Here is an 11,830-nt window from a genome sequence, read left to right on the forward strand (position 1 = left end):
CGCCCACGTGTTGCCCTCTCACATTTGTTCTTCTAATTCCCGTTAGCTATTTGGGGGTCTGTAGTACACCCCCAGTAAGGTGATCATCCCTTTCTTGTTCCTCAGCTCCACCCATATAGTCTCACTAGACGAACCGTTCCTAATGTCACCTCTGAACACTGCCGTGACATCCTTTTTAACCGATAACACAACGCCCCCTCCTCTTTTACCTTCACCCCTGTCTCTCCTGTACCCTGGAATATTGAGCTGCCAGTCCTACCCTTCTCTTAACCAAGTTTCAGTAATGACTACAGTAATCGCTCGTACCTATCCATGCCCTAAGCTCATCTGCATTACCGGTCCGGCCTCTTGCATTACAATACATGCAGTTTAAACCAACCTTCCTTCCTCGCTCTCCGCCGTCCTCCTGCCAATTCTGTGCTCGAACCTTTCTCTCACCACCCTCCATACCGACTTCTAACCTCTCACCTGCCTCTGTCTTATGTGAGATCCAACCCCCCCCCCCCTCCCCCACTAATCTAGTTTAAACCCACCCATGCTGCATTAGCAAACCTGCCTGCCAGGATGTTGGTCCCCCTCCAGTTAGGACCTTTTCTACATGTCACCACTGCCCCAGTAAAGATCCCAATGGTCCAGAAATCTATATCCCTCTCCCCTGTACCAATTCCTCAGCCACACATTCATCTTCATAATCTTTCTGTTCTTACCCTCATTTGCACGAGGTACTGGAAGCAAACCAACGATAACTATCCTGGAGGTCCTGCTTTTCAACCTTTTACCTAATTGCAAATGTCCGAAATGCAAAGTCCAATAACTATATATTTAAGCAATATTATTCTATTAAATGTGATCTTGAGAGTACATAATATTTTCTGTGGTATTCATAACACAACAATGATAAAAGATCTTTGTTTTGGTTGCACCTACCAACATGCATATATTATTATATTACAGTTATGTACCGAGGGCAAATTTTTGTGCCATTGCGCGCCATTCCTATTTACTTTTACATTGAAGTGATTGAAATCCAAGTGAAGTTTAAATGGCATCAGAAAAATAAAGCCTCCGGAATGGATGATATTCATTACGTGGTTGGTTGGAGTCAGTATCAGCACAATTACTATATTAAACTTTGAATCTTCAGATGTCCTGGTTCAAGCTAAAACTAAAGACAAATAATAACTCTTAAACATCACATCTGAATCTGGTTCCATCTGATTACACTCCATCTACGTGTTCAATTAATAAAACAACGAGATTGGGAAAGTTTTGATTCAACCTGTCAAAGGAATTTGGGGGGGGTGGGGGGGTAGAAGTAACCTCCGCACAGTTCGCATTAACCAACCTGATCTCCCGGTGGCTCATTCTGAATCCGACCTTTCTGTCCTGGGCCTCCTTGGCCAGAGTGAGTCCCATCGCAAATTGGAGGAGCAGCACCTCATATTTCGCCTCTTCCTTTCTTTTTCCCGTCCCCCCCCCCCCCCCCGAGAGGGAGGACAGGAGGGAGGGCAAGAGGGAAGGAGGAGGGGGGAGGGAGAGAGAGGAAGGAGGGAGAGAGAGAGAGAGAGGGAGCAGCGAGGGAGGGAGAGATAGGCTTCAAAAATGGCTTCTACATCATCATCTGGTGCTAAAGGCAGGAAGCAGCCATTCAAACAGAAGTATACAAAGAGATGGCAATGAATGCACTGTCAAGTAAGGTGCTTAGAAGACATGTCAATTGGTAGCAAAGTTATGCATTGTTGTACTCTTATGACCGCACATAGAAAATAACATTTTTTTTCCCAGCAAAATGGCACCATGTAAAAATACTGATTTCCTCAGCAAAATACTGATTTTCAGGTACTAGAATACTGAAATGCTCTGTCAAAACTTGGCAGCCCTCGTTATGTGTCCAGCACGGGCAGGTGGGACCAGTGTAGACAGGGTATATTTGCTGGTGTAGGTTAGTTGGGCTGAAGGGCCTGTTTCTATGCTATATCACTCTTTGTGCACTGACATATCCTCCGCAACCCTCTTTGGGCAGATAATTCCAGAGATTCATTGCTGGGTCTGGACAATACAGCACCAGCCATGTCCCACAGAAAGTTTGCATGTTACAGAGTCATGTTTTAAAGTGTTTACCAATATCCTAAGAGTCGGGCTATGAACCCTCGCTGCAATCCGTCTGCTGTAAATGCATCCATCCACAGTTGCTGTAACTTGCTCGCTTGCAGCGCCGGAGATCCGGGTTCGATCCCAAATACGGGTGCTGTCTGTACGGAATTTGTGCGTTCTCCCCGTGACCGCGTGGGTTTTCTCCAAGATCTTCAGTTTCCTCCCATACCCCAAAGACGTACAGGTTAATTGGCTTGGTGAATGTGTAAATTGTCCTTAGTGTGCGTAGGATAGTGTTAATGTGCGGGGATCGCTGGTCAGTGCGGGCTCGGTGGGTCAAAGGGCCTGTTTCCATGCTGTATCTCTAAACTAAACCCAGATGGGAAAACCACAAAACAGCACACTGTGGACTAGATATCTTTGCAAATGATTCTGAATAACTCCATGCAAAATGATGTTCTCACTGAACCAGTCAATTTTATGTTATTCACCCTGATGTAACGCTTGTTTCCCATAGTGCAGACACGCAGCCACACACGCAAAGTGGCGAGAAAGAACTGCACAGCAGGATCCAATCTATCAACACTGAGACTGTGAGTATTGGGGTGCACAACAAACTGTGCAAATGTCTCCTGTATTCATGTGCGACACAGTGCAAATGGGAGCCTGTCCTCTCTCACATCCTCTGTATTTATCAAGGAGAAAGACAGGAGGACGGAGGAACTTGGGGCAGTCAATGGAAGCGTCTTTGAGACCAGTCAGTGCTACAGTCGGAGAGGTGCTGAAGGTACTATCATGTATGAAGGTAGACAAATCTCCAGGGTCTGATCAGATATATCCTTGGCTTCATGGAAGCAGAGGGTGATGGTGGAAGGTTACTTCTCGGAATGGAGGCCTGTGACTAGTGGTGTGCCTCAGGGTTCTATGCTGGGCCCGTTACTGTTAGTCATCTATATCAATGATTTGGATGAGAACATATACGGCAAGATTAGCAAGTTTGCAGATGATACAAAAGTTGCTGGTTTTGCAGATAGTGGAGATGGTTGTGAAAAATTGCAGCAGGATCTTGATCGATTGGCCAGGTGGATTGAGGAATGGTTGATGGAATTTAATACAAAGAAATGTGAGGTGTTGCATTTTGGGACGTCTAACATGGGCCGGACAGTGAATGGTAGGGCTCTGGGGAGTGGTGTAGAGAAGAGGGATCTAGGAGTGCAGGTGCATGGCTCCTTGAAGGTCGAGTCACAGGTAGATCGGGTGGTCAAAAAGGCATTTGGCACATTGGCCTTCATCAGTCAGAGTATTGAGCATAGAAGTTGGATGGTCATGTTCAAGATACAAGATACAAATAATTTATTAGCCAATTATGTAAGAACATACAAGGACTTTGATTTGCCATACAGTCATACCAAAACAGCAGCAAGACACACGACTACATAAAAATCAACATAAACAGCTACCACAGCGCACTGTGATGGAAGGCAATAAAAATTCTTATCTTCTTCCCTCCTTTTCTCCCGCGGACAGGGCAGTTGAACCATCCGCAATCGGGGCAGTCGATGCTCCCACGTCGGGGCGATTGAAGCTCTCGTGATCGGGGCGGTTGAAGCTTCTGCGGTTGGAGCTCCCGAAGTCGGTCCCTAACCCAGGGACTGCGAGCTCCATGATGTTCAGTCCCCAGGCTCCTGAAGTCGATCCCTGACAAAGGGACCGCCAGCTCCACAATGTTAAGTCCGCAGCCTCCCAAAGTCGATCCCCATCAAGACGCTGCAAGCTCCACGATGTTCGGCCGCAGTGTGGACGGAGATACAATACAGAAAAGTCGCATCTCCGTCGAGGAAAGAGATTTTAAAAAGTTCCCCTCCGCATAATACAAAATTAAAGATACACTAAAACATACATTTAACAACAAACTAAAAACCACAAAAGAAGGAAAGGATGAGACAGACGCTAGTGAGGCTGCCATTGTACAGCGCCACCCGGTATTGCAGTTGTATAAGACGTTGGTGAGGCCGCATTTAGAGTATTGTGTTCAGTTCTGGGCATTGTGTTATAGGAAAGATGTTGGTACAAAGCTGGAAATGGTACATAGAAGATTTACGAGGATGTTGCCTGGACTTGAGGGTCTGAGCTATAGAAAGACGTTGAGTAGGCTGGGACTCTAATCCTTCAAGCCCAGGAGGATGAGGGGTTATCTTATAGAGGTGTATTAATTAAGGAATAGATCGGGTAGATGCACAGTCTCCTGCCAGACTAGATGAATCGAGGACCAGAGGATATAGGTTTATGGTGAAGGGGAAAAGATTTTAAAAGAATCTGAGGGGTAACTGTCTCACACAAAGGGTGGTGGGTGTATGGAACAAGCTGCCAGAGGAAGTCGTTGAGACAGGGACTATCCCAACATTTAAGAAACAGTTAGACAGGTACATGGATAGGACTGGTTTGGAGGGCTGTGGACCAAATGCAGGCAGGTGGGACTAGTGCAGCTGGGATGTGTGGGCTAGTTAGGCCGAAGGGCTTGTTTCCATACAAGTGTGTTTGTGTGTAAGAATGCCAGCACCAGTGTGTCTATGTGTGTCAAAGAACAGTGTAACTGTCTGTATATATCAAAGCACAGTATAATTGTGTCTGCGTGTGTGTTAGAGCCCTTGTACAAGTGTGTCTGTATGGGTTAGAGCCCCAGTACAAATGAGTCTGTGTGTGTCGGAGCCCAGGCTTAGGCGTACCTGTTTAGATTGGAGACCCAGTGTGATGCGCCGATCTGTGTGGGTGCCCTAGCACGGGCATCAGTCTGCTTCGGAGCCCCGATACGGGCATGTCTGTGTGTGCGGGAGTCCCTGTACGGGCATGTCTGTCTGTGTGGGAGTCCCTGTACGGACATGTCTGTCTGTGTGGGAGCCCCGGTACAAGTTCCCACGCCAGCGTCAGAGCTTTGACATCGGAACCCCAGTACAGGTGCACCCGTGGCATCAAAGGCCCAGCCTGACGAATACATTTTTTCCCTGAAGCCCAGGAGGTTGTGGAGTGGCCTCATAGATGTATGTAACGTCATGGAGCATAGATAAAGTGAATGTTCTCAGTCTTTTCAGTCACAGACAGACAGTCTTTTCTCCACTTCAGTCTAAAACTCGTTTTAAGATGAGACAGGTAAAATGTGAAAAGTTCATGAGGGGCGACATGTTCACACAGTTGCTGGTGGGTATATACTACAAGCCGCCAGAAGAAGCTATAGAGGCAGATTCAATTACAATCTTTAAAAATTTTGTATAGGTAAATGGATAGTGAAGATATAATGGAATATTGGCCCAACAAAGCCAAATAGCACTAGCTCAGGTAGACATCTTGGTCGGCATGGAAATATTGTGCCAAGAAGCTGCTTTGCATGCTGGATGACTCTACGCAATCCACTGCCAGGGAAGATATTAAAAGCAGATATGACAGTAACATTCAAAGAGGCATTCACACAGGCACACAACCAAGCATGAATGGAGGGATATAGACCATGTGGAGGCAGATGAGATGAGTTTAATTTGACATTGTGGTTAATGCAGGCATGACAGACTAAGGACGTGTTCCTATGCTGTATTTTTATTGACTCGTAGAGTAGTACCACACCAAAACAGGCTCTTCAGCACAGCCTGCCCTCGCCGACCAAGTTGGTAGTCTCATTTCCTTTGTTTGACCCATGGGTCTCCAAACCTTTCCTATGACCCATCGTGATCTTGTACACCTCAGTCTTATATCCATATAACAATTACAGCACGGAAACAGGCTATCTCGGCCCTTCTAGTACGTGCCGAACACTTACCTAGTCCCATCTACCTGCACTCAGACCATAACCCTCCATTCCTTTCCCGTCCATATACCTATCCAATTTATTTTTAAATGATAAAATCGAACCTGCCTCCACCACTTCCACTGGAAGCTCATTCCACACAGCTACCACTCTCTGAGAAAAGAAGTTCCCCCTCATGTTACCCATAAACTTCTGTCCCTTAAAAGCCTTCTGTGCTCCAAAGAAAAAGTTCCCAGCCTCTCTATAATTGTATGGTGGTACAACAGTAGAGTTGCAGCCTTACAGTGCCAAAGACCTGGGTTTGATCCTGACTACGGAGTTTGTACATTCTCTTCGTGACCACGTGGGTTTTTCTCGGGTGCTCCGTTTTCCTGCCACACACCAAAGACGTACAGGTTTGTAAGTTAATTGGCTTTGGTAAAAATTGTAAATTGTCCCTAGTGTGTAGGATAGTGTTGTACGGGATCGCTGGTCGGCATGGACTCGGTGCAACGAATGGCCTTTTTCCACGCTGTATCTCTAAACTAAACTAAACTAGGGTAAGGTTACAACGAGGCATGTAATCAGGCAGACAGTCCTGATTCCTTTGTGATTCCTCCTGCTCTCCAGCTCTACTGCCACGTTTTAACCTAGACTCGCTGCCACAGCCACGTGTGTTTTCTCGACGCTTGCCTGCGCCTCTAGCTTCTGCCTTGGGGCTTTCAACTCTGGTTCCAGTCCTCTCAATTTGGACCCAACCCAGATTACAGGTACCGACAGTTGATCCACCGTTCCGACCAGTCTGACTGTCCTGATTAAATTCAGTTGGGCCGAATGGTCTGTTTCCACACTGTATCACTCTTTGACTCCATGAGTGACCAGGGTGCGACTCGTCCATGATTATGCTGCTGGCTTTGCCGAGGCAGCGTGAGGTATAAATGGAGTCAATGGAAGGGAGTTGGTTTGTGTGATGGTCTGGGCTGCGTCCACAATTGCCTGCAATTTCTTGTGGTCTTGGATGGAGCTGTTCCTAAACCATGCTGTGATGCGTCCTGATCAGCACCCTCCGCGGGGAATGGTGGGGGGGGGTAATTAGAAGCGACACTGCCTAGCAAGTGACAGGTGGATGTGGGGGGGGGGGGTTCAATGTAGGTATTCCTTGAGGTGAACACAGTAATCAGCCCTGCTGTATCCAAATGAATATATATCTTGCTCCTCAGAATACTCTCCAGTAATTACCTACTACATATTTTAGGTTCACTAGTCTAAAGTTCTCATGCTTTTCCTTGAAGCCCTTAAATAAAGGCACAACATCAGCCACTCTCCAGTCATCTGGCACCTCGCCTGTGAATCAAAGACGATTCATATATCTCAGGCTCCCGCAACTTCTTCTCTGGTTTCCGATAGCGTTGTTAGATGTATCTGATCTGGCCCAGGAGATGTGTCCAACTCCTCTTTGACCATAATAAGGATTGTCCTCAAGGCTGCATTTAGAGTATTGAGTATAGAAGTTGGAAGGTCTCTATTAACTATCCCAAGTTCCCCAGTATTCCTGTCTTTCTCCATGGTAAAAACAGACGAGAAATATACATTAAGGACCTTATCCACCTCCTGCAGCTCCACGAGGTGATCACTTTTTAGAGAGTCGTTGAGTCATACAGAGTAGAAACGAGCCCTTTGGCCAACTTGCCCACTCCAACCAACGCACCTACACTAGTTTCCCCTTCCCGCGTTTGGCCCATAATCCTCTAAATCGTTCCTATCCATGTACATGTCCAATTGTCTCTAATATAGTATGATGGTACCTGCCTTAACTGCGTCCTCCGGCACCTCGTTCCATATACTCGCCACCCTTTGTTAAAAAAAAAAATACACATGATCCGAGCTGCCTATGCCAATCTCATGCCTCTTTTTTTGTGAACAAAGTCTCAATTTCTCTCATTATCCACGCTTCCTACCTGCTGCCTTCCTGGCTTTTCACCCTAACTACATGCATGCCCTGAACTCTTGTCATCTTGGGCTGCCACTTATGGAGTTATGAACTTGGACCCCAAGATCCCTCTGTACATCAGTGCTGATATGGGTCATGCCATTAATTGCATATAACCATATAACAATTACAGCACGGAAACAGGCCATCTCGACCCTTCTAGTCCGTGCCGAACACATAATCTCCCCTAGTCCCATATACCTGCGCTCAGACCATAACCCTCCATTCCTTTCCCATCCATATAACTATCCAATTTATTTTTAAATGATAAAAACGAACCTGTCTCCACGACCTTCACTGGAAGCTCATTCCACACAGCTACCACTCTCTGAGTAAAGAAGTTCCCCCTCATGTTACCCCTAAACTTCAGTCCCTTAATTCTCAAGTCATGTCCCCATGTTTGAATCTTCCCTACTCTCAGTGGGAAAAGATTTTCCACGTCAACTCTGTCTATCCCTCTCATCATTTTAAAAACCTCTATCAAGTCCCCCCTTAACCTTCTGCGCTCCAAAGAATAAAGCCCTAACTTGTTCAACCTTTCTCTGTAACTTAGTTGCTGAAACCCAGGCAACATTCTAGTAAATCTCCTCTGTACTGTCTCTATTTTGTTGACATCCTTCCTATAATTAGGCGACCAAAATTGTACACCATACTCCAGAATTGGCCTCACCAATGCCTTGTACAATTTTAACATTACATCCCAACTTACATCCCAAGGGGGAATATTTCCCCCTTGCATTCAACCTCCCAAAATGGAAGACTTCACACTTGCTTGGATTAAACCTCATCTGCCATCCACCGTCCATGTCTGTAGTTGTTCATAGTCTATGACCCCGACAATCTCGGTGTCATCTGCAAAGTTAAGCAACCCGTTTATATGTATGTCCAACCCACACGCGCACACACACACACACCCCTATGGAACATCACTGCTCACAGACCGCTAACCAAAATAACATTCTCCCACTGCACACCCCTTCTATGAATAAGCCAGTTCTGAATCCATAATCTTCTGGAATCTTCACGAGGGACTTCATCAAATGTCTTAGTAAAATCCATAGAGACAACATCCACTGCCTCCATCACTTCCTCAAGAAACTTGATCAAGTTAGTGAGGCATCTAATCCCTCCAGCTTTTTAGCACTGAAATGAAGTGTGTGTATCAGAACCCTCACAGGAATGTGCATGTGGGTGTGAGCCTCCATGCAAGCATATCTATGTCTCAGACCCCTAGTACATGCATGTGTGTTTGTCAGAGCCTCAGGACTACTAAGTCATTGTGTGCGTCAAACCCCTAGTATAAGTGTGTGTGATAAAACCCGAGTAATTTGTATGTGAGACCCCTAGCTCAAGTGGGTGTGTGTGATAACCTTCGCACAAGTGGCCTGTGTGTCAGAGCTCCAGTATGTGTTGGCGTTCCCCTGTGTGAATGGGTCTGTGCCTGGAGAGGGGGGTAGGGGTTGGTTTGAGTGGCTCTGTGTGTTCAGCATGCTGCTAAATATCTTTGCCCAAGTGGAAACGGGGTCAGTATGCGTGTTTGTGCAGTCATGTGTGGGTAGTTGGTTCTTGCATTTGTGTATCCATGCCCGTGTGTGGGTTGTAGGTGGGATGTCTGAGTGTGTTGTACCGCAGTAGATGTAGAGTCATCAAGATGCTGCAGATGTTCTACAAATCGGTGGTGGCCAGTGCCATCTTCTTTGCTGCCATGTGCTGGGGTTGGATTCATAGGAGGTGCTCTTGGAGGGGAGGATGCTGCTCAAACTGCGGAGCATCCTGGACAATACAGCTCACCCCTTCCATGACACACTGGTCAACCTGAGGAGAACCTTCAGCAACAGACTGGTTCCACCAAGATGCAGGACAGACGTCACAGGAGATCCTTCTTCCCTGTGGCTATCAAACTAAAACTCCTCGTGGGGTAGACTGACTACCCTCCGCTCCCCAAATCTTTGCACATCCCCAATCCTTTCCCCTAGTCACTTTAATTTCATGTATTTTGTGTTTTATGACTGTTGGCAGATCAATTTCCCTCCTGGGATAAATAAAGTTCAATCGTATACCAACCATGATCTATTGGCTCGTGTTTGGTCCATATTCCTGTAAACCTTTTTCTCTCCCTGTACCTGTCTGTTATATGGAACAAGCTAGCAGAGAAGGTAGTTGACACCTGTTATAGTACCTGCTCCAACTACCTCCTCGGGCAGATTGTTCCATGTTGTGAAAATGTTGCCCCTCAGTTTTCCTAATAAATCTTTCTCATTTCACCGTAAACCAATGTCCTCCCCTTCTCTGGGTAAAAATAAAACTCTGCATTCACCCTATCTATTGCCCTCATGATCTTATACACCTCTATAAGACCATCCCTAAGCCCGCTGCGCTCCAAGGAATTAAGTCCTAGCCCACCCAGCCTCTCCCTATAGCTCAGGGCCTCATGTCCTGGCAACATCCTCATAAATACTCTTTGCACTCTTTCAAGCTCAATAACATTCTTCCTATAGCAGGATGACCAAAACTAAATGCAATACTCCAAAGATGGCCACACCAACGTCTTGTACAGCTGTAACATAACGTCTCAACTTCTATACTCAATACCCTGAAGATGAAGGCCAATGTACTGAAAGCCTTCTTTACTACCCTACGTACTGGTAGCACCACTTTGTACGAGCACTCCTAGATCCCACTGCTCGACAACACTCCCCAGGGCCTGACATTCACTTAGAAGGTTCTGCCCTGGTTTGACTTCCCAAATTGCAACTCCTGGCACTTCTCTGCATGAAACACCATTAACCAATCCTCAACCGACTTGCCAAAATGATCAAGATCCTGCTGTAATTTTTGATAACCATTTACGCCCACTTTAGTGTCACCTGCAAACTTACTAATTCTGTCTTCCCCTTCTCATCTAAATTGTTGAAATAAACCACAAACAGCAATGGGCCCAACACTGATCCCTGAGGCACACTGTTGGTCACATGCCCCCAGTTCGAAAACCAGCTTTGCACCATCACACTCTGCTTCCTTCTATGAAACCAATTCTCTATCCAGTCAGCTAGCTCTCCCTGGATCCCATGTCTAACCTTCCAGAATAGCTTCCCATGCTGAATTGCCTGCCATGTCGAACCTCATCAAATGCCTTGTTGTGTGTGTGTGTGTCTGTCCTGGAGCAGGTGTGACAGTGGCTCAGTATCCAGGCCTGTGTATGCGAGTATGTTCAGGGTGAGGAAGCTAGCCTGATCTATGCCTGACCTGTATTTCAGTGTGGACACTGCCCAGCTGTTGATCAGCTTCTTTGATCTTTTTGTTATTTCTTTCCACTTCCCCAGATGAAAACTGCAGGCTGAGTGGAAGGAATGTGCTGGGTTCCCTGTCTCGGAATTGTTTCTGCTCCAGCCCAACCCAGAGGCCGAGTGAGTACGCCTCTGCCACCCCAGGATTCGGGCACAGCATTTGCTATGGGCCCAATGTAAATAATTTCATTAAAAGTCACTTTCATATTTTGGTCCATTTATTTTACTGTATTTGGAAAGGACAAGTGCATTGCCTATCACATAGTCTGTGCTCGTGTCAGTGCCCAAGTTTCCTGCCCGAGATACCGCATCGGACACGAGCACCTTCCTGGATTTCCTGCCATGAACACTGCGTACGCTCGAGCCTGTGCCTGGGATCCCTGCTACGTGTGAGCCTGAGCTTAAGTTTGCTATCCCAGTGCTTGTGTGCGAGCCCATGCTTCGGTATCAGGGCCCCAGACCCTGTGCATGAGCCAGCGCTGTATTTTGGACTGGACACATGTCTGCACTCATGGCAGAGGGTCCGATGTGCAGCGTACTGTGCTCAAAATCCATGCATGGGCTCTTGCAAAGAGTACAGGACCTAGCACAAAGTGGAACACAGAGTCTGATACTGGAAGCACGGGGTGGGAAACCTGGCTAGTGTCCTTGCCCAAGGTCCTGTGTCCTGTGCTAGTGTTTCCT

General features: G+C 46.6%; 1 protein-coding gene across 1 annotated transcript in view; it reads left to right on the top strand.

Annotated features, from left to right (window-relative positions):
• Positions 1-11,353, top strand: part of uimc1 (ubiquitin interaction motif containing 1) — a 33,624-nt gene extending 22,271 nt beyond the window's left edge. The window contains exons 7-8 of the mRNA XM_033030023.1: positions 2,612-2,687; positions 11,183-11,353. Coding sequence (XP_032885914.1) covers positions 2,612-2,687; positions 11,183-11,186 — 80 coding nt within the window. The 3' untranslated portion in view covers positions 11,187-11,353. The remainder of the gene's footprint in view (positions 1-2,611; positions 2,688-11,182) is intronic.
• Positions 11,354-11,830: the final 477 nt, after the last annotated feature.

The sequence above is a fragment of the Amblyraja radiata genome, chromosome 11, assembly GCF_010909765.2.
Source record: "Amblyraja radiata isolate CabotCenter1 chromosome 11, sAmbRad1.1.pri, whole genome shotgun sequence".
NCBI lineage: Eukaryota > Metazoa > Chordata > Chondrichthyes > Rajiformes > Rajidae > Amblyraja > Amblyraja radiata.